General features: G+C 45.3%; 1 protein-coding gene across 5 annotated transcripts in view; it reads right to left on the bottom strand.

Moving 5' to 3' along the window:
- PIEZO2 (piezo-type mechanosensitive ion channel component 2) overlaps positions 1-21060 on the bottom strand; it is a 253432-nt gene that overhangs the window by 204804 nt on the left and 27568 nt on the right. For all 5 annotated transcript variants that reach the window (XR_826962.1, XM_010859074.1, XM_010859075.1 and 2 more), the window contains exon 2: positions 8865-8960. Coding sequence is in view for 4 of the 5 variants with exons in the window: in XM_010859074.1 (XP_010857376.1) it covers positions 8865-8960 (96 nt within the window). In the remaining variant the exon portion in view is untranslated. The remainder of the gene's footprint in view (positions 1-8864; positions 8961-21060) is intronic.

The raw sequence follows: 21060 nt of genomic DNA, 5'->3' as shown, positions 1-21060 counted from the left end.
CCCCCACCCCTCTCCTTCAACGCAACAAGCCAGTGTCTCATTTCCAAACAAAAATCCAAGCCCAGCCCCACGTCCAGAAGCCTGGCCTCTGGCTCCCTTTGGCTTGTGCGTGGGCCCACGACAGGCCTTTGTAAACGCCCTGGCTGCTGAATATTTGATGAGCAGCATCTGGCTGAACGACAGAGCAGTCCCTGCCATCTACAGACAGACGCAGCCCACCAGCCCCCATCACACTGTCAGCTCCTCTGATGGACAAGTGTTTGCTTCACTCTCACCTTCATAAACAAACAGCCAGCACAGCCAGCATGCACAATCATGCCTTTCCAATAAGCTGGCTGTTGAATGAGCCTGGCAGCAAAGAGATGATTAATCCTCACCTATTGCACAGCCTGCAAGCAAGTAATTGAGAAACACAGGAAAACAGAGCGGTACGGCATCTGGGACCGGAAGACCTGGTCCCACGGCTATGGTGCCCATCGCTCTGCTGTCCAGACCCGGCCTGGCCATTAGCCCTTCCACCACTTGCCTCTGTGTCTCCACTGAGATGAAGCGGTGATGGATCTCTGTGGCCTCGGGGTGGCCAGGTCTCTCTGGGGAGACGAAGCAGGAACTTACAGGCTAACCACTGCCTGGTGGTCACTCAGGGCTCATCTCAAGGATGCTGGGGGGTTAGGAGGGGAGTTGACGGGATTGTGTTGAGTAAACAAATGGGACTCATCTTCAGGAGCCTGTGTGTTGCTGTAAAACATGCCTTTTCTGTGCTCTCTTTTTCCCTTCAGGACCACTGCTGCTGCCTCCCCCATGGGACCCCTTCCTCCAGAAGCACTCGATCCTGTACTGGAGTATATTTTTTTTTCTTGGTCAGCAAAATAGGGGTCAGAATTCAGGCTTCACACACTCTCTTGGCCAGGACCCTGTGTCAGAGGCTCTTAGATGATCAGCCTTTAGTGACCCTCTCTTAGATGTCTATACACAACATAATCTATAGAATGGGATAAAGAAATGTGAATGGTCTTTTAGTCAACACATGATAAATGAATAACTTTTAAGTATTCAGAAAAAAATATCTTTGGGATCCTCTTCTCTGCTTAATGCTGAGAAAATATCCTAAATGGTGTTTGCAGTACTATAACCATCCACTTACATTGTCACAAGGCAGCTGGATTATATGAAAAAATCTCTCCATTTATTTTCACTCTGTATTAATTTTATAATAAAACCAGTAGAATGTGGGAAATGCCTGGGTTGGTAACTGAATTATTTATTTTAGAAGCTTTCACTTATTGGATCAATTTTTTTTAATGTTCATTTCAGGAATTATTCATGAACCTCTGTGTGTTTCTCAGCTTCCTTTTCTGTAAAACATAAATAGTATGGATTCCTATTTCATGGGGTGTTTGGAGGACTCAATGAGGTGTAGAAAGCTTGGGGGAGCCGCCTGGCAGACACAAGCCCTGCATGTGTTACCTAGTGGTTCTTCCAATTAGCAATTAGCACTGTTTGAAACTTAAATGTAAGTCTTCATCTGAAAGGGTTCTTTTGTATGAATCTGCAAACATACGTGGGTCTGTTTAAGAGAAATGGATATACGCAAAGCCAAGCCTAGACTCTAACAAGTCAATCCATCAAAAATTAGTCTCGTCCAGACTGTGAAGTAAATCAGCTTCAAAACTGAAGCAAATGGACTCCAGATACACAGAGAAGCAAATCAAATCAGCTGAACCTTTTCGAAGGGAAGATACATTTTTCAAGTAAAAGGGATGACCTCCTCCTCTGAGCTCTTTAACCATTTATTCAGCACAAGCACGGGACATGGTATCCATGAACTTGACTCCACAGCAGATGACTTAGTGCTCTGTCCAGGACCAGCATATGGACTCAACATGGCGGGGAAGAACCAGGACCCTGGGAACTGAAGGAACCTGCTGCCCAGGAATGTGCTGTTAATGCACACGCTGTGCCATTTCTCAGCGTCCAAATGCCCAGGACAGCACTGGTACAGGGCAGCAGTGTGTGTCCATCAAGTGAATAAACAAGAGAGTCATTTCCAGCTTGAATCAGCAAACTGACATCCAGTTCAGGCCCCTCACCCACCCCCGACCTTGTCATGATGAACAGCACCTAAATCACAGGTGAGGTCACACTGCAGATTTGGTTGACCACAGCCAAATAAAATGCAAAGTTCAGGACTTCTGAGAACATCTCCTGACTCATACAATAATATGACCCCGTGTTTCCTGAGATAAGAATTATATGTGTGCCTGAAAGTTCTGTGTCACTGAATGCTCTTTGCCAAATTCAAAATAACCACCCCCCAAAAAAGAACAGATAAAATAACCTAAACATCTTACCATTAATTTATTCAAAAATTCAAGAAGCAATCATCTCATCATTTTGGTAGCATTCTGTTTGGTTGAGCTGATATTGATAATAAAGCACTTACCCCCAAATAATTTGCTCAATTAAATATTTCCTTGCCTTTTGCTTTATGATGACATAATAAACCACAGTAATAATAAGCTTAATGGTATAAAGAGTAACAGTGTTTTTAACAAAAACCAGATGCCAGCAGTTTAAAATATCTGCTACTATTTCCTCTCTGATGTCTAAACACAGCTTTACAAGTTACAGACCGCTCTGCCTCTTCACATCGGCAAATGCAACATCATTTTTCTTTTCTCAGGAGCCTTCAGTGACTCTGGTAAAGTGTTTCCTGGGTCACATGAGGGTGAGGCCTTCTGGTGATTACTTCACACACACACACACACATACACTATCCTATGATGATTACAATTTCCTCTTAAACTAGGACTCTGTTGAGAGCTGAAGAGAATAACATATTTTTTCTTATTATTTTCAAATAACTTTGTCAACAGTTTACAGAAATGAACCCGACCTGCTAAATTGCTCGCCTTTGTCCTCAAAGCACAGTGAAGCCTCTCTTTGACCACCCGCGTTCTAACGCTATCTTCCTCCCAAATGTTGAAAGAGAGCCAAATTACGAGAAAAAGACCTTTTTAATGACTTCTGAATCATTGTAAACATAAGCAAACACAGCAGGGAAATTGTTACCTTGCTCAAAAAAATACAAAAAAGTTATGTAGGAAAAAAAAATTTTAGAAACCCACCCCTTTAACAAAGGGAGAAAATCTTCTCCACAAAAACCACATGTTGAATAATATTTGGAGGGCATATCCTGAAAGTTTGGTCCCTTTGGTTTCCTTTGGCAACCTGAGTGCCTCAGCCATGCCGGGACCCTCATGTGAGCTTCACCTGCTTCAGAAGGACCCGGCTTCCGTGACTGAACAGAGAGACCTAGGAAGACCCACCCAGGTACCCAAAGCCCTTCCCTCCCCTCCACCCCCAGGGCTCTGTTCCCACCTATGAGTCGTTCAATCTCAGAGAAGGCTTCCGATGACTGAGGGTCCCTGAACCAAACAACAGCTTTGCAGTTAGAAATAATTACCCACCGTAGACTACCCTTGTCTCTGGTCCTTCAGCATGTTTGTGTGTGCATGTGTGTGTGTGTGCATGTGTGTGTGTGAGAAAGAGACACAACATGTCACCTGTGAACTGATTAAATGATGATGCTTCTAAGATATCTTCACTGCAGGTCAATGACTAGTATTGCCCAAAAAGCACTGTAGTCTTGACATTTGGAGAACTCCTTCTCAAACAGTCCCCAATAAGTAAATGACTCTCCCTACCACAAAAAAAAAGGATGGAGAAGACCTTTCTTACCCTTCCCAGCCTGCAGGAGGGCACAAGAACTAAGACAAGATGCTGGCAGGACTGAGCAAGGAGACAGAAGCGATTTACAGCAAAGTCCACACCCCACACCAGATTGTGGCTCTCACCCCAGACCCCGGACACTTTACTGATAAAGTAAGAGCTGTCCTTGCATGCAAGGATATAAATAAAACTCTCTGTTGAAATCAACCAAAAAAGACTCGGGACTTTGAACATCTACAGAACCAAAATCTAAGAAAGTATGATCAGGTGCATGGAACCAGACAGTGAGTCCCAGCCTTACGGCGGAAGCGCTCCCTGATGGATGGAAAGGCTGGTGAGGTGGGACGGGAACTGGTCAGGAGTCTAGACTGTCCTAAAAGTGACTGAGGCTCACCAACCTCCATGGCAGAAGGAGAGTGCAGTCATACCAGCCCCTTACCATGCAGGTTCCTAACTGGTTGAGTGGATTTATAACCCAGTGGGTTTTTCCATTCCAGAGTGTAGGGGGGTTCCTGCCATTTCAATCAATCACTTTCCATCCTCTAATTAAATGAGGTCGTGTGTAGGGAGCACTCACTGCAGCTCCCGACACGTAGGAAACTGACCTGCTCTTAGCACCCTCAGTCCCTAGGCTTCTGAAGATACTCCACCCGACTCTCTGGTCTGGGCCAGGTAGGCGCAGCCAGATGGCTGTGGTCAAGACTTCAGGTAGATCGAGCTAATCAGTACCTCCTTCAGGATGCTGCCTTCTGGTTCCCCCATCTCACTTTGCCCAACGTCTTAGTCTCATACATCCGTGCATCCACATGAACCCATCACAGAAAGATGTTCCATTTTTTTGTCACTCAGGTGTATCATCCAATTAATCTTAAACCTCCTCAATGATCATGAGGCTTGACCTTCAGACACTGTTTTACACTCAATACTCTGGGTTTTGTCTTTTTTTCTTTTCTAAAATTGATATAACTAATTCATCTCCAGTTTTTTCCCCATCAAAGTTGACTCCAAATACTATCACATCAGACCCACCTTAAAAGGGCAGTGACTTGCCACCATGGAGCCTGCATGCATGTATGTTAAGTCACTTCAGTTGTATCCACCTCTGTGTGCCTATGGGCTGTAGCCCGCCAGGCTCCTCAGTCTGTGGAATTTCCCAGGCAGGAATACTGGAGTGGGTTGCCATGCTCTCCTCCAGGGGAGCTTCCCAACCCAGGGATTGAGTCCGTGACTCCTACAATGGCAGGCAGATTCTTTACTACTGAGCCACCTGGGAAGCTCACCATTGAAGCTACTTAAGGCAAAGTCCAAAGGAGACTGCAGAGGATTAATCTGAGATTGGTTTAAAAAAATGACAGCATCACTGGAATAAGTCCATGGCTTCCAAAGATAGCTTCTTTGACAGAGCTACCCTTCAAGGAAACACACAAGAGCCAGCGTGCTTGGGAGACCATGATGGTGAAGAACCATGCTTTCTTCTCGTTGTTACTCTCCACAAACTCAAACATAGTGTTTGGTGAAGGGCAGTCTTTCAATTAACATTTGTTGAAAGAAATAAACAGTCACACTCAATAAGATGTATTTTCTATATAATATCCACATGTCATCAATCTGCACTGAAGCAAATTAAAATGTCTCCTTTCAACAAACCTGTATCATCTCTCCAGACCGTTGTGCCCAGGGCCTGGTACTCTATCAGCCAACAAGTATTTACTCAGTGATTAGGCTTCCCCTTGTGCTTGTAATACTGAGAACAGTGTTCTGTCCTGGGCACGGGTCAGACAACACAAGGGTTAAGAGCATGACCACCTACACAGTACCTGTGTGTCCTGGGCTTGTTAACAAGAAAGCCTGGATATCACACAATTCTTAGCTGATATTTAAAGAGCGCTAGGAAATATCTTGAGGTTAGGACTAGCTATGAGATTGAGATTTCTAAATCTACCTCACTCTGATATTCAAAGTAATAACATTATCCTTCAAAATAACAGTCATGTTATCATTAGTCAGTGTGTGCTGAGTACACACAGTATACGGACTTTTACCCCCTACGTTCCATCCAAACAAAATACCAACTGTTCCACCACAATGAGGATATGCATTATGCATAGGCATAGGGAACTTAATACATACACGTCTAGTTGAAGAACTTAATGTCTCATCAACTTGGAGTATTTGGGCCACCTGAAGTTAACTACATATTAGTTCCTATTTAATGGAGTGATGTCTCAATTTAAATGCAAAGCCCATTGCTAAGCAAACAGCAAGCGAAGATTTCCTGGCCTTTCTTCAGTATCTTAGGCTTCAATAAAATCCTTAACGTTGTAAGGAAAGCATACAACATTCTGATTTCTTCAATTATTCATAATCTTCTGATCCCCAGTAAATCTAAAGTAGCAAACTCCCAGGACCTATAACCCCACACCCAAGCTTCTGTCTCCAGAGGAGAGACAGGTGTGAGTGATCAACTGTCCTGCAACGTTTGCTCTCGTGGAGGCCGAGGGAAGCAGAGGACAAGGCCTGGGTTCCTAGATGCCAAGAACTCTAGACTCTGAAAACAAATGCACTCATTCATTCATTCTGTAAATATTGATGGACGGACGGCTAGACACCAGGCGCTGTCCCCGGTCCTGGAAACACAGTCGCGAACAAAAGAGCAAAACCCTTGCCATCTTCAAGGTGGTGCATAAGGAGGGACTCCATAACTAACTGCACTAAAATGGGCTCTGGCTCAGCCTCTGGGGAGACCTGAGTAGACGGGGGACAAGGAGAATGTCTGAGGAGCCAATAGAGTTGGGAGGATGGAGATTCCCAGCCCAAGGAGAGGGGCTTCACTGAGACCACCCTGAGCCTGAACTATACTGACATCTGACTCCTGCTGAGAAATCCAAGGAGAAAGAAGGGAGAAGCAATCTGCATACTGACTTACTAAAAGTTCCCATCCTCTGAGCCCTGATTGTGCATGCCCACCTGTGTGTGTGTGTGCAGGAGTGTGTGTGTGCGTGTGTGCATGTGGGGGCATGTGCATGTGTGTAGAAGTGTGTATGTGTTTGTGCATGCACATGTGAGCATGTGCGTGTGTGTGCATCTGTGCAGCAGAGGCCCTGAACGGCAGGCAAAGCAGATTCCCTAGAGTTCTCTCCCAGATGACACTGGATCTTCCTACCCATCTGTGAGAAATGTGTGTGACCCCAAGACTTCTGCAAAGCCACACAGCATCACCCCTCCAGGTCCACCAGGTCCACCACCGTCTGTGTGGATGCCACACAGGCATCTTCCTGGACCATGTGACTTGAACCTTGGACCACAGCTCCACTAGAAACGCCTGGGCTGGGTGCCTCCAATCACAGAATTAGAACTGCCAGAATGTGAGTCCTGTGAGTTCATAAAGACCACATGGGGCCTCCCTCCCTCCAGTCCCTGTGCGATTCCAGACACAGCAAATAGATAAGGTTGTGAGTCTCGGCCATGCCCCTTGGCGCTGAAAGACAGGAAGGATGGGAGGACAGGACACACAACCTCAAGCCCTGTCCCCAGGTACCAGCTGGAAAGATGCCTGCAGGCTCCCTCTGAGCTGCTGGTCCCTCAGCCCCAGGTGGGTGGGGTGTGTGGAGCGGGTAGGCAGACACCTGTGCACACGATGCTGTCTGTGTTCTGGCCTGTGACACTTTGGGGATTCAGACATTTCTTCCCATACACAGAAACTGCCCTGCGTGTCTGATCTCATCCTTCACCTGTGTGTTTCCTGACTGAGTCACCCTCTCTGTGCTCGGGCAGAGATGATGGGCCACGTTACCCATGCCCACCCCCACAGAGACGGAGGCCCTGGGCAGAGCAGGACTGGGTCACTTGGGAAGAAGCAAAGCCAGGCGTCATCACTGAGTGTGACAAGGAAACCCCATGACCTGGTTCCAGATAAAACAAGGGGACACCCTGACAGAAAAGCAACAGATCATTTAATTGAGGACAAACAGGTACTCATTTCTAAAGCACTTAATTCTAAAGGTGAAACCTTCTTTCTTTAATACATGAGCTCCCAGCCATGAGGTAGGAGTTGCCCGTGTGTTGCCATCTTGGTTACGAGGCCAGAAGCTATGCTGTTTAAATGTCTTTGTTTATGTTGGACTCTAGGAAGGAGGCTTGGGTGGGCGGGGTCTCGTAAACAACATATTTTTGGTCTGATAAGGATTTGTTTAGACTCACATCTCTCTAGCCCTTTTTCACTGTGTGTATTAAGATTTAAGCAAATTAAAAGAGCTATTACTTAAATTCTTCCTAAGGCAAGAAAACCAACAGTGCATCTGCAGTCCTAACCATCAGGATGAACAATCAATTTAACAGTCGGGGGGAGAACAGGAAAGACAGTCATGATTTACTACTCTGTTTACACCAGGACTTTACTGCTTTTCCTGAGAAGTCAGCACTGTGAGCTGGCACCGTGGAGCCACGGCCATTCCCATGTCAAGCCCGACTTCCTGTCCTTTGCTATAAACACAGGGCCATCATTCTCACCTAAGACATAGGGCACAGTCCTGATTTCTTGTAACGGCATCGTTTCAAAAAAACAATTAATTCGATTAGCTCAGTGCAGTTTAATTTCTCTCTTTGTGAAGAACTTCAAATCAGACCAGCTTCCTCGTCGGAGCCTCAAGAAAGAGTCACTGTTTCTCTCTATGCCTTCAGGTTCCTGGAGAGCACTGGGGAAGGAGCTACAGGTTTGCAATCGCACACTTGAAAAACTAGCACTGGAATCTGTGTCTTTCTGTACCTGACTGAGGCACACACGACAGATCCAGCTGACGTGTGAAGCCGTCGCAACCGCCGGCTTCCTCCCCAGGCCTCCTGCTCATGTCCTAGCTGCACTTCCCACCGCCTACTCCCAGCACAGAGAACCTGCAGATTCACTTCATTTTCATGACCACACGTTGAGTTCCAGAACCTTCCAGACCCTCTGTAAACCTACAAACGCAGGCCTGCTGGGGAATATGGGTGGGAAAAACAACTGCGAGTGATAGAAACTCATCACCACCAAGTGCGCCAGCTCCCCACTGGACCGGCATTCTCCCTTCCGATAGCAACACCCCAGGGACCCCCAGATGCGCCCCGCCCTGGAGCAGAGAGCCAGGGGCTCTTACCTTGCATGGTAGCTTTAGTTGGTTCTGAGAACAGGGGGATGAGCAGGAGGTAGATGAGGTAGACGAAGGAGAGCCCGTTGTACCGGAAGGCGCAGGCTGCGGGGAAAGAAGAGGGCGTTAGTGATGGTGACGGTGGCCTCGGGCATCGTGGCGTCTGGCGGCTGCATGACCACAGCACATCTTCCATAAGAAAGAAAACACAGCTGCATCTGTCTGTGCCCATCATCACACGGAGTGTGGTGAGAATCGGGGAATGACAGTGCTCCCATCACCTAACCAGGAGGCAACACCAGCACCCCTGTGACAGGCACAAAACCTGTCACAGAGGAAAAGTGCCTCAGAGACTCAGGGCGATGGGCTGTGAGTATGTGAGGTGTTCAGAGGAGGCTATGGGTAGTAGGAGAGGTGAGACTGAAGGGAAAAACGAGAGAAGAAAGTCTGTCAAATGCTCTGTGGCTGGGCTCGACCCCAGTTATCTAAGGAACCCTGTCTGACAAGAACGGGCCCCCAGGCTCAGGGACCCACTCACTCACTGGCCCGTTGAACAGATTCACAGGATGAAGAAGTGTGGGGATGAACGTTCGTCAGAGAGAATGTGGAGCTAACATCACTAGTCCCTGACCACGTGTATAAGAAGACATTTCAGGCAGATTACACTGGAGACACATGCCTGGGACACATGAGTTCATGTTAGTGTCAGCTCACACCAGCATTGCCTCACATCAAGCCTTATCTGTGCATTACCTCTCACTCTCACCACTCTCCTTGCACAGATTCTGTTTTTATTCTCTCTACACATGACAAAGCAGCAGGAGTAGGAAGCACAGCCGGGCTGAGGTTGGAGCCTGTGAGCTCGTCCCACTTCTGCGTCTCCATCAGGAAGTCTGGCAGCCTCCACTCCGCATCCTCACCTGTCCGACTCGTCCCCAGGAAACCATCAGGGCCTCAGGGGGCCAGAACCTTGCTTCCACAGGATGCTTGTAACTGTTTTGGTTTTATATAACCTTGTTCTGTGAGGTATCAAATCGTTCACACTGGAAATGTGTACACTGAGGGCATTCCCAAACACGAACTCTGAAGAGGGAGAAATGAGCCCACTCCTGGGTTCTCAGGGCAGAGCCTTTAGCTCCCATTATTTATCGCAAAGTCCCAAACACTTAAAGAGATGCAGGGACAACCCAAGGAGGGTAGTCAGTTCAATTGCTCAGTCGTGTCCAACTCTTTGAGAACCCATGGACTGTAGCACACCAGGCCTCCCTGTCCATCACCAACTCCCGGAGTTTGATCAAACTCATGTCCATGGAGTCAGTGATGCCATCCAACCATCTTATCCTCTGTTGGCCCCTTCTCCTCCTGCCTTCAATCTTTCCCAGCATCAGGGTCTTTTCCAGTGAGTCAGTTCTTCACATCAGGTAGCCAAACTATTGGAGCTTCAGCATCAATCCTTCCAATGAATATTCAAGATGGATTTCCTTTAGGATTGACTGGTTTGACCTCCTTGCAATCCAAGGGACTCTCAAGAGTCTTCTCTAATAACACAGTTCAAAAGTATCAATTCTTTGACGCTTAGCTTTCTTTATGGTCCAACTCTCACATCCATACAATATGTGACCCCCTGCTCCCATGAGTGGGCTGGACCTGGGGCTCCGAGTGACCAGAGACAGTGAAAGTACCAGGATCCCTCTTGGGGGCCTCTATCCTGGGTACCCCTGGTCCCTGAGGGGAGCCAGCCACTGGGTTGCAAGTTGCCCCAAGGAGAGGCCCCAAAGGAAGGAGCCGAGGTCTCCAGCCAGCAGCCAGCCTGCACCAGAAAAGGAGGAGATGGGTGAGCCTGGAAGAGGGCCTCACAGGCTGCACCCTGACTGACCTTGACTGCCCTGACCAACCTCGACTGCATCCTGACCAACCTTGACTGCAGCCCATGAGAGCCTAAGCCGGAGGCGCCTGCTGAAACTTCCTGGATTCCCCACTCCCAGAAACTCTGCAGCAGGGTTTGTTGCTTTAAGCTGCTAAATGTTTGGGTAATTTGTATGCAGCAACAGATGACTAATACCCAAACTTTCATTTAAAAAAATCAAAGCACTTCTAAAAATCCACCTTCGTTTATTTTTGTCTGAAATTATCCAGTTTGACTAATGACAGTGGCCTAATTGCTGAATTTTCTGCTTTATTTTATGTGTGAAGTTGCCACCCAGGAGTCACCTGAGCTTACGGGCAAAATATGCCTTTGAACTTGTCAGCAAGGCACACTCAAGCTAGAAAAGCCTCAGAAGGTAAACAGCAACGCTCTCTTACCCAGTGTGATGTTGTCGTGGTCCACGACCTGGAATCACGGAGCACAGCCCCTGCCTTTGTAAAAAGTTATCAGATGCCAGTACCCACACCTCTCAGGGGCCACACAGGCACATGGAACCCTGTCCTCTGCCTCAGGGATTTACTGTGGACACTACAAGTTTTTACAATGCAGTTCTAGGGGGAAAAAATTCTTCACTCTAGCTAAGAATGCACTCTTTCCCACTATTTCTACCTGGTTTCAACTATCCAAAATTATGTAGAAAGTTCCCTCAAAGAATGACAACAGGAATTTTCCCCAAAAAAGACCTTGCTAGGCTTAGAGAGATCACAATTAGAAACTGCATGATAACAAGTTATCAAGTAAAGAGCATTATCAACATTAGTACAGTCATTTGAACTATAGACAACTGGACTGGTCTCATTAACAAATTTCATTTTCTAAAGGTGAAAACAGATAGTTCAGGAAAAACTCTCTAAGTAGGAGAAAACATAGATGTCACTTTGACAACTTAGAGTTTAATCAGTATAGAAGGGAGAAAATCTCTTGCAAATGTGAAATTTTTAAGATGGCCGCATAACATTTATAAAAAATACTTGTAATGCAGGTGTACTAGTTTACAATGTATTATATGATCACAAAGAGATTTATGCACACTCTAACTTCCACAGTAATTGAAGGTAATAATCTCAGACTTTACTAAAACTAAGTGCCCTCAGAGCTGAATTTTTAGCAAGAATGTGTCCTGTCCTCCTCCACACCCTTCAGCAAGGCCAAAGAGGCCCCCACCATGAATCGCCTGCAAGAGGACTGAGCTTAAATGTTTAGAACCTCCATCTCAACTAAGTACATTCTAAATACTCCTTAACGGCCTCAAAATGCTTTGTTTATTTTAACTTGCCAGACCAGTAGATACACATTATTCAGAATAAGCAACCTCACTACCAAGAGACAAAACAGTGCTGTCAGGTCAGTGATTCTAGAACTTCTTTTTGTGTTTATACTTTCAATAATTTTCCTTCTGCTCTCCGAAGCCATCAATGGCTTTTAAAAGGATGTCCTCTCAAAACCATGGTGATTTTTATAGAAAACAGTAAAGACAAGAGAAACAGCTGCAAAGTATTTACAATGCAGCAGAAAAAAAAGCCCTACAATTGCAGATTTTTCCTAAGGAAGCAAAACCATCAAAGAAACCAGAGACAGGAAAGACTGCCAAGTCACCTTATTCATTGTCTGTCTGTGTAAAATTCTTTCCCCCAGGACACACTCCTGTGTTTCCCATCTGGTGAAACATAAATGTCACGTGGTGATGCTTTAGGACAGCTAACAGACAGGACAAGATCCCTCTCTTCCCTCTTCCTGTATCTCCGACCTCCACATCCAGCAGAGGTCTGGTTCCAAGTGCTTCCTTCAAAAAGTTGCAGAAATGAGTTCTTCTAGGAGGACACCAGGGAGTCCCTTCCACTACAGTTCAGAAGGCGGCCACCTGACCACACACTCTTACCACGCAGCACCTGCCCTCTGCTCCCTACGCAGCCACCACCGAGTTCACACGTGCCAGACACAAAGGGGAACAGAAGTATTCGTCAAATAAGAAAACACACATACAGGCAGTCCCTATATTTTAACACTACTTTTTTATCTAGAGATGTATGAAAGCTGACTGTTCTCGGAAGTCTGTCAGTCAACACTGAATCTATCAGTTATATGTTTCAGATACTGTAAGAAGCAGAAATTCCTCATCACATAAGTTCAGTTCAGTTCAGCAGCTCGATCCTGAGAGTAACAGCATGGATGGTCTCTCGTGACTGCAATGAGTAAATAAAGCTTTTATACCAGTACATAATTCCTTAAGCTTTCTGAATACTCAGAAATAGATCTGTTTCATTGAGTCTGAAGGGCCCTGCAATTAAGTCCACAGTTCCTACAATTCCTCAAAATAGAACCTGCTCTCTTACTATTGTGATGAAGAAGAAATTAGGCTGGGTAAGTAAGTGCAGAGAAAAGGTGCAGCATTGAAACTGTTTCTTTGCTCACCTGCCATAATCTCTTGACGAGGAGAGTTAGTGTTCTAGATGGGGACATCCAGAGTCACCGAGGTCTGTGTCTTGGTATTTACTGATTTCTTTAGAAATCACTCATCATCCTTCACATAACACTCATTCTCATGTGAGGAAGGTACCCTTTACCTAAGTCAACTCACTTTTAGGTAATGCAACAATTTATAACTAGACCACTATACCTGTCTACTAGTCTATTACTAGCAGAATGCAGATTTATCTTTTAGTTTTTTTAAATATTAATTACAATTAAGCTTTAGTCTATAAAGATTGTATCTAATCTATAAAGATTAAATCTATTCATCTTTAAGAATTTAAAGCTTATTTTCCTCAGAAAAATTTTTAAAGAGAGCTGATAATCAGTCATGTTTAATTTTAAACTAACTTTTAAATTCCAGTTTTTAATTCTTAATTAATTTCATTAATTCTGTCTCATTTTTAATGAACACTACTTTTCTGTAATTTTCCCAAAAGGTAACTTATCTTCCTAATTTATACAAATTCTACTAGACTACCAGTTCACAGTAGTTGGATTTTTACATCACTGGTCCTTTGAAAAACCTAAGAGAGGTGCTTACAACCCTAATAATATGGCAGTGTTTCTTGCTGGATTTCTTAGATTTTAAATACTAAGTCTGATTCACAACTTAATCATCTATAAGATCCATCAAGATTTCAAATTTGGAAAGCTAACCCTCCATTAATCAGTATGTCTAAACTATTAGGATGAACCATTGAACTTGATATAACAAAAGTAGTTATAACAAAATATATAGTAGTTAAAACAAAAATATAACAAAAGTAGTCAACTATTAGGAAGTTCATGCCATTCAACCTGAAATAAATCAGGACTGATTACTGGACTCCATTATAAGTGGAGACTAAGTGGTATCTTCATCTAGAAATAAGAGAGATCAGTGTTCAAAGGCCACCCACATGCTGGTCCCTGAGTGATCTGAGACAGCTATAGAAAAGGAGACATGAGGGCTGAAGAATATGTGTGTGTGTGTGTGTAGGCGTGTGTGTGTGTGTGTGTGTGTAGGCTTCATGTAGGCAGCACCACTTTTAATAACAGGATTAATTTACTGCCTGCCACAGTTTCCTTCTTTCAAGAACTCAGTAAAATGAGATTTCTTTTTTTGCAAGCTTTCACTGTAGGCTTCAGAATATTCTATATTATTCTTGGCAGCATCCTCCCCAGACTGCTGTGTGCATTAGCATGAAAAGAAGTCGGTTCAGCTGCCAACATTAAGTCCTATTTCTTCCACCCTCAGCACACGATGCTGCCCAACGTGGTCTCTCCTTTAACAACTAATATGGCTGAAAAATGATTAAAAAGCACTGTTTTTATGTTGATAAATTTACTTTGACATTCTGCCTGCTTCTTCCTGGGAACACCCTCTTCCCTGACATATATGGAGCCATCGCTATTGCCTTCAAATATTTCTGGTGCTGGAGAAGTAGACACACCTTTTATGGCATGAATTCAGCCCTCGACTATGTCTGGGCTTTATGCTTCTGATACCACAGTAACGAGGAACAGCCACTGACCACAGTGCGAAATGCTTGCTTCCAGAACAACGTCCAACACAGTGAGGAACTGGACTAATGCCTCAAAATCAGCTTCTCCACCAGATAGCCTGCTTGGGTTTAATTTGGACTCACAGCCTTTGATTTTGCACTCAGTCCTTTCCTCATCACTGCAAATGCCAGTCCCACTCCAAGTCCACATAACTGAGGATGGGGTGAGCACCACACACTCTTGGCAGTGGACAAACCACAGGACACCCAGACCATGACCCCAGCCTCATCCCATCCCCAGGTGCCTCTGCCTTCTGCTCTCTCTCTTGTGCATGCATGCTAAATCCCTTCAGTCGTGTTTGACTCTTTGGACCCCATGGAATGCAGCCAGCCAGGTTCCTCTGTCCATGGGATTTCCCAGACAAGAATACTAGAGCGGGTTGCCACTTCCTCCTCCACGGGATCTTCCTGACCCAGGAATTGAACCTGCATCTCCTGAATCTCCTGCATCGCAGGCAGAGTCTTTACCTACTGAGTCTCCTGGGAAGCCCCTGCTCGCTCTTACTACCCTTCTTTTCAATACCCACCACATTCTCTTGCCTCATAAAATTAAGGCAGTTTAAGATCACTGGTGAGATGCTCTACTGGGGAAATTGATCATTACAGGAACATGTTTAAGTTTACGATACAAGCTTTAATCAGCTCATGACCCTGACATGAGAGCGTGTTTGATTTTTGGTCACTAAATGAACAAGTTTTTGATCTCCTATATTTCCAAGTGTAGATGACCTTTCCTGACCCATAGCTATGTCCTGGATTTGCTAGATGACCCATAATTGTCAGAACTTTCCCCAAAGTCCTCAGAGTGAGACTGTTTGGGCATCCCAGTCTAACTCCACAAAGCAGGTCTGAGTCCTGAGCCCACTGAGCCCAGCTCAGCTGGATGCTTCCTATCAAGATTCTGTTCAGGCTGGGTTACTTCCACAGATGCCATCAATAGGTCACTGGGCCATTTCCACAGGGACGGGCGGTTGCAAAACATTCCACCCTTGGCCTGTGCCCAGGAAGAGCTCACACAACAATGCATGTCCTTAGACATGCCCCTTCTACCCACCCCACCCCCATTAGCCATCCCCAAATGCACAGCACCAGGCCTTCAATCACACTGGAACACAGACTCCCTCCTGTTCACTATTCTATTTCCAGTTTCTATTCCCATTTCTAAACATAGTAAGCAGTCAGTAAATATTTGTTGAAGGAGTAAATAGATCCCTGCCTCTTTCTTTGCAAACCTGTAATGCCCTCTGTACAACCATGGGTCCCAAATTCCAGAACATACTTCAAACTTACCCAAATGCCTGTCTCCTTCAGATAATGCCCCCATCACCCAATAAAAAGTAATCTTCTCTGAATAAAAAAGCACACCTTTCTTGCAGTAACCAAACAATTCGGTAAGACTGCCACACTGGGAACTCTGCACCACAAAGAATGGTTGTTGCTCATAGGAGTTAACACAAAAAGATGTGCACAAAACGATGGGTCAAAACCCAGCTTAGACAGCTGTGTACAACACGGCAGGCCTATGAGGTTGACATTAATATTTTTAAGGTCCCCCATTTTCAAGAAACTAAGGTTCACAAAGGATATGCAGCTTGCCCAAGGTCAAGGTGAACTTGGATTTAATCCCAGTCAGGCTGAGTCTTACCTCCTCCACTCCCCAGCCCTCTATACACACAGAAAACATCTGGAAGAACATCAGACCATTAACCTCTGGGAGGAAGGGTTGAAGGAGGGAGAATAGTAGTCACCTTTTAAATAATAACATTAATTTTTCTCATAACAGGTATTTGTACATTTTGCATTTTAAAATCACACTGTGTGCATGCTAAGTTGCTTCAGTCGTGTCCAACTCTCTGTGACCCCATGTACCATAGCTGCCAGGCTCCTCTACCCATGGGATTCTCCAGGCAAGAATACTGGAATGGGTTTCCATGGCCTCCTGCAGGGGATCTTCCCAACCCAGGGATTAAACCTGGGTATCTTACATCTCCTGCATTGGCAGGCAGGTTCTTTAACTAAATCTAAGGAAATGTAATCGCTTGCATTTCTGAATACCCATCACATTTATGATCTGGCTCCATGTGACCTTGAAGTATTTCACCCTGTAAACCCATCACCCTTTTGAATGGACTGTAAGCCCCTTAAGAGCAGGACTGTGTGTCAGCTGTGATTTTGGGAGCCCAGCAGAGTACCTCTCACATGACAATCATGTGACAATGGTGCAGAATGAATGAAGGAATGAAACACTGGACTTCTCTTACCCTTGGAGACAGAGATATCTGAGAAAAGCTGTCGTGTCTGACAAGTGGTGTAAATGTTCAATGGCTTTCACCAAACAGATGACTCTGCAATGCTCAGTCTGGCTCACATAATGACATGGCTACAAAGAAGAATATTCAAAAGCAATGAGACAAATATATCTGTTGGAAAAACAATATCTGGGTAATAATTTCCACTTAGGCATCCAGGAAGAGGCAAGAAACAAGAAAGCTTCTTGAATCATGAATCTTTCTGTCATGATGAAGTTACACTCTAGGGAGCTTCTCTTGGAAGAAAAAGGTATACGAAGTTAAAAGTCCAATTCTTAACCATTTCCTTCTTACAGATGGATTCAATGCAAATTCTACATCACTGCAAGAGGTTCTATAAGGCTTTGGTCAGCTTTGGGGGATGGAAAGACGTTTCTTAACCATATATACCACACAAAGAAAGTGGGGAAATGTGCTTTCAGTGTCCATCTTTAAACACTGACTCTCACAACCAGACTCCTAGTTGGTGGCAACTAAGAGGAAGTCAAAATGTGAACCTGAATAGAGCTGCATTGGACAAATCCACCAACATCTAAGCCTCAACTTCCCGTCTCATGGCTTTCTTGGTGGCTCAGTGGTAATGAATCCGCCTGCCAATGCAGGAGATGCAGGTTTGATCCCTGGGTCAGGAAGATCCCCTGGAGGAGGAAATGGCAACCCACTCCAGTATTCTTGTCTGGAGAATTCCATGGACAGAGGAGCCTGGCGGGCTATGGTCTATGGGGTCACAAGGAGTCGGATACAACTGAGCAACAATTTCCTGTCCCAGAGAAGGAAATATGCCAGGAATGATCTTTTAATGCTACTAGAGGCCAGTTGAATTAGCAGTACTTAAATCATAGGTAGGATGAGTTGAAAGGACTTTGCAGACCTCCTAAGCTGTCCAGGGGCCACTTCTCTTCTGGACATGACTCCTTGGTTGGTTTAGCCCTAACCGGGCATGATCTAGGGGCAAAGTTCAACTTCCACTTGGGGTTGGAGAAAAATAGCTGGGAGTAAAAGGCTTCCAGTTGACTTCTTTAAATCGAATTCACTCTCAGGACCTCCAGTATTTTCTTCCATTTCTTCAGTTAAAAATGGAGATTGCACTCAGTCATGTCCAACTCTCTGCAACCCCATGGACTGTAGGCCACCAGGCTCTTCTGTCCATGGGATTTCCCAGCAAGAATAATGGAGTGTGTTGCCATTCCCTACTTCAGAGGATCTTCCCGATCCAAAGATAAAATTTGCATCTCCTGCATTGGCAGGCAGATTCTTTACCTCTAGTTCCACCTGGGAAGCCCCCAAATGGGGAGGAACCTCTCAAAATAAAACTTCAACTATCTGGCATAAATCACACCATAGCCCACAACCAAATAATATCCACCTCCCTCATCAGTCAGGATTAAAGTTTCTCATGAACAGGTAACCAGGAGCCAAAGGAAGGGGGATGAAGACCACTGGTGGTGATCACTTTCTACAGAAAAGGGTACCATGCAGAGGTGATTCTGCATTTCTAAGCTGACCCACCCTTCCTTGGCACAAATGAATCCTAAAGACCAAATAACTCTTTTTTTCTCCCCCCGCAGATAGAGAACTAAAGTTTGTTGCTGTATTTTTTCATTTTCAGCTGGAACCTGTTAATTTTTGAAGCAGACTGCCCAGAAATACAACCTGGAAAGGAAAGCAATCTCCAGCCTTCTTCATCTTACTCTTTTTCTTTTGAAACATATCCTGGGCCCCCAAAACTCATCTTCTGGAAGCCTCCTCCAGACAGCAATAATTGGGCCATTTCATAGGAAAAAGCACTATTTGGCCCCAGCAAATAACATCAAATACACAAGCCAGGATAAGGAATGTAAGATACACAGTGGATTGAACCAATCTGTAGCTTGCTAGGAATCAGAGGTGTCAGTGTTTGTCACAGAGTCACCTTAACAGTTGTCACTGCTTCTGTTCTGTAGACTCCACGGAGGCTCCAGGTGAGCCCAGGTGATCCCATCTCCGGGTAAGCCCAGGACCCACTCCACCTGCCAGACCACACCATTCACAGCCTGAGGGTCCAGCCCACAATGTGTTTAAAAAAAAAAAAAACACACACACTTTTTAAAGCAGACTTGAATTGGAATGCTTACTGGCACACAAAAATCCTGCTTTGGGAAGGAAAGAAGGAAGGAAGGAAGAGGGGAGGGGAGGAGGGAAGGTGGACCTCCCACAGTGAAAACCCTGGTGGTGAGGGTGGTGACCTGAAACCTGTGAGCCACTCAGGACAGACTATAAACCATCCCCCTGCATCCCCAGCACCCAGGACGATGTCCTGACATAGCAAAAGATGGATAAACACCTGTTCACTGAACTGCATTGATGTGACATACAAGAAATAATATTTATTATGATATACACAGGTTCCTGAAAATGGATATGTCAAAAAGGAGAAATACTAAACTTATTACCATAAAAATTGATGTGAAGATGATTTTTAAAAACATCATCTTGCTTCTTCTAGCAATAAGAAAATTCAATGTGGAAGTCTTAATAACAGGTTAGTGAGACTGATAAGAGGAAAAAAGAAATAGGAGGACAAGGAAGTTATTATAAATAATCGAACAACAAGAACCAATTTGCAAGTTTGCCAGTAACTATTCTGAAGGAAGTAACTGATATGAAACACTATTAAATGGTGAGAATGGAGTCTTGTTCCTCTAACCAAACTGTGTTGCAATTTTTAAAATGAGGCAAATAAATAATTCAGTCTTTTTAACGGGAAAAGGTAAAGGAGCTGAAAATGTCATATTTAACAGAAGTAGGATTTTAATTCAAAACCACACGCCAGCCCCCTAAGTATTTATATGGAATAGCATAAGTCTTGTATGTTCTGGATAGAAATGAGTGGCCAGTCCTGCTGTGGCTTGTCGGGAACTTGCCCACATCCTGCTCAGGGTCACCGTCAGCCCTGATCACTGACAGAGCCCAGGTGACTGCAACTCCTGGCCAATCTGCTTGCTTGACAGTGTCCTCTCCCAAGCAATACACTTGGTCTTTGTTCCTTTGATTCTAAATATATTTTTCTGACTCTAGACAATGGAGGTGTTTCTTTTCTCTGCAAATTAATAAGAACACGGAGCTGGTACTAGAGGAGTCTATAAGCCCAATAGACGGGGAGAAGAGGCCAGGTGGACACCCTGGTGCCTCCTGCAACGGGTGAGGCTGCTGGTCCCTGCTCTGGACCTCTCTGCATCCCCGAATCACTCCACGCTTCCTCCCTTCCCCCAAAGCCCTTCATCAAGAGCACCTAACTCCCCACAGCAGGTCTTCAGCTCCTGTCCATCCCCCTCAGGTATTCATCTTCCTCCAGTGCTGGACACAGGTGTGGCAATAAGAGGGTTCTGAGGGCTATGGGGACCACACACCCTGCTGCTCCTGCCCTTCCGCCTGCCACCTCTGCCCACACTCAGAGTCCAGGTGTAACTGCCTTCTAGCAGACCCTCCCACTGCTGCTTCTTTCCCTGTTCTCTTGCCACCTTTGTACCAAAACCCACAGTGTCCTGCGTTTCCATCTTGACTGATTCAAGTGCCATCCTCAGGAAGCCATCTCCTGAGCGTCTGATGCTAAAGGGGATCACCTCCTGGGCTGTGCTCCCAGGGGCCTGTGCAGACCTCTGCATGTACCCACTATGTCTCGACTGTCCCCCAACACTTTAGGTTCTCAGAGGCATCAGCTCCATCCTAGGTTTTCCTGTATCTTCAGGAGCCCAACAGAGAAGGTCCTGAGATGAACACACAAGACCAGAATTCCCAGTGAGTCCGAATGAGGTGGAATTCCCATTCTGATGCGTCTCTGACAGCGGCCTGACCAAGGAAACCTAGATGATATGAAGTGTGTTGACATATCCTCACGTGAGAAATCCAGAGAATTCTCCATGGCTGTCTACACTAATCAGCATGCCCTCATCTCTATGGGGCAGAAACAAAGA

Source organism: Bison bison, unplaced genomic scaffold (assembly GCF_000754665.1).
Source record: "Bison bison bison isolate TAMUID 2011002044 unplaced genomic scaffold, Bison_UMD1.0 scf7180017864453, whole genome shotgun sequence".
Taxonomy (NCBI): Eukaryota; Metazoa; Chordata; class Mammalia; order Artiodactyla; family Bovidae; genus Bison; species Bison bison.
The sequence above is the reverse complement of the archived record's forward strand: the minus strand, read 5'-3'. Positions and strand labels throughout refer to the sequence as shown.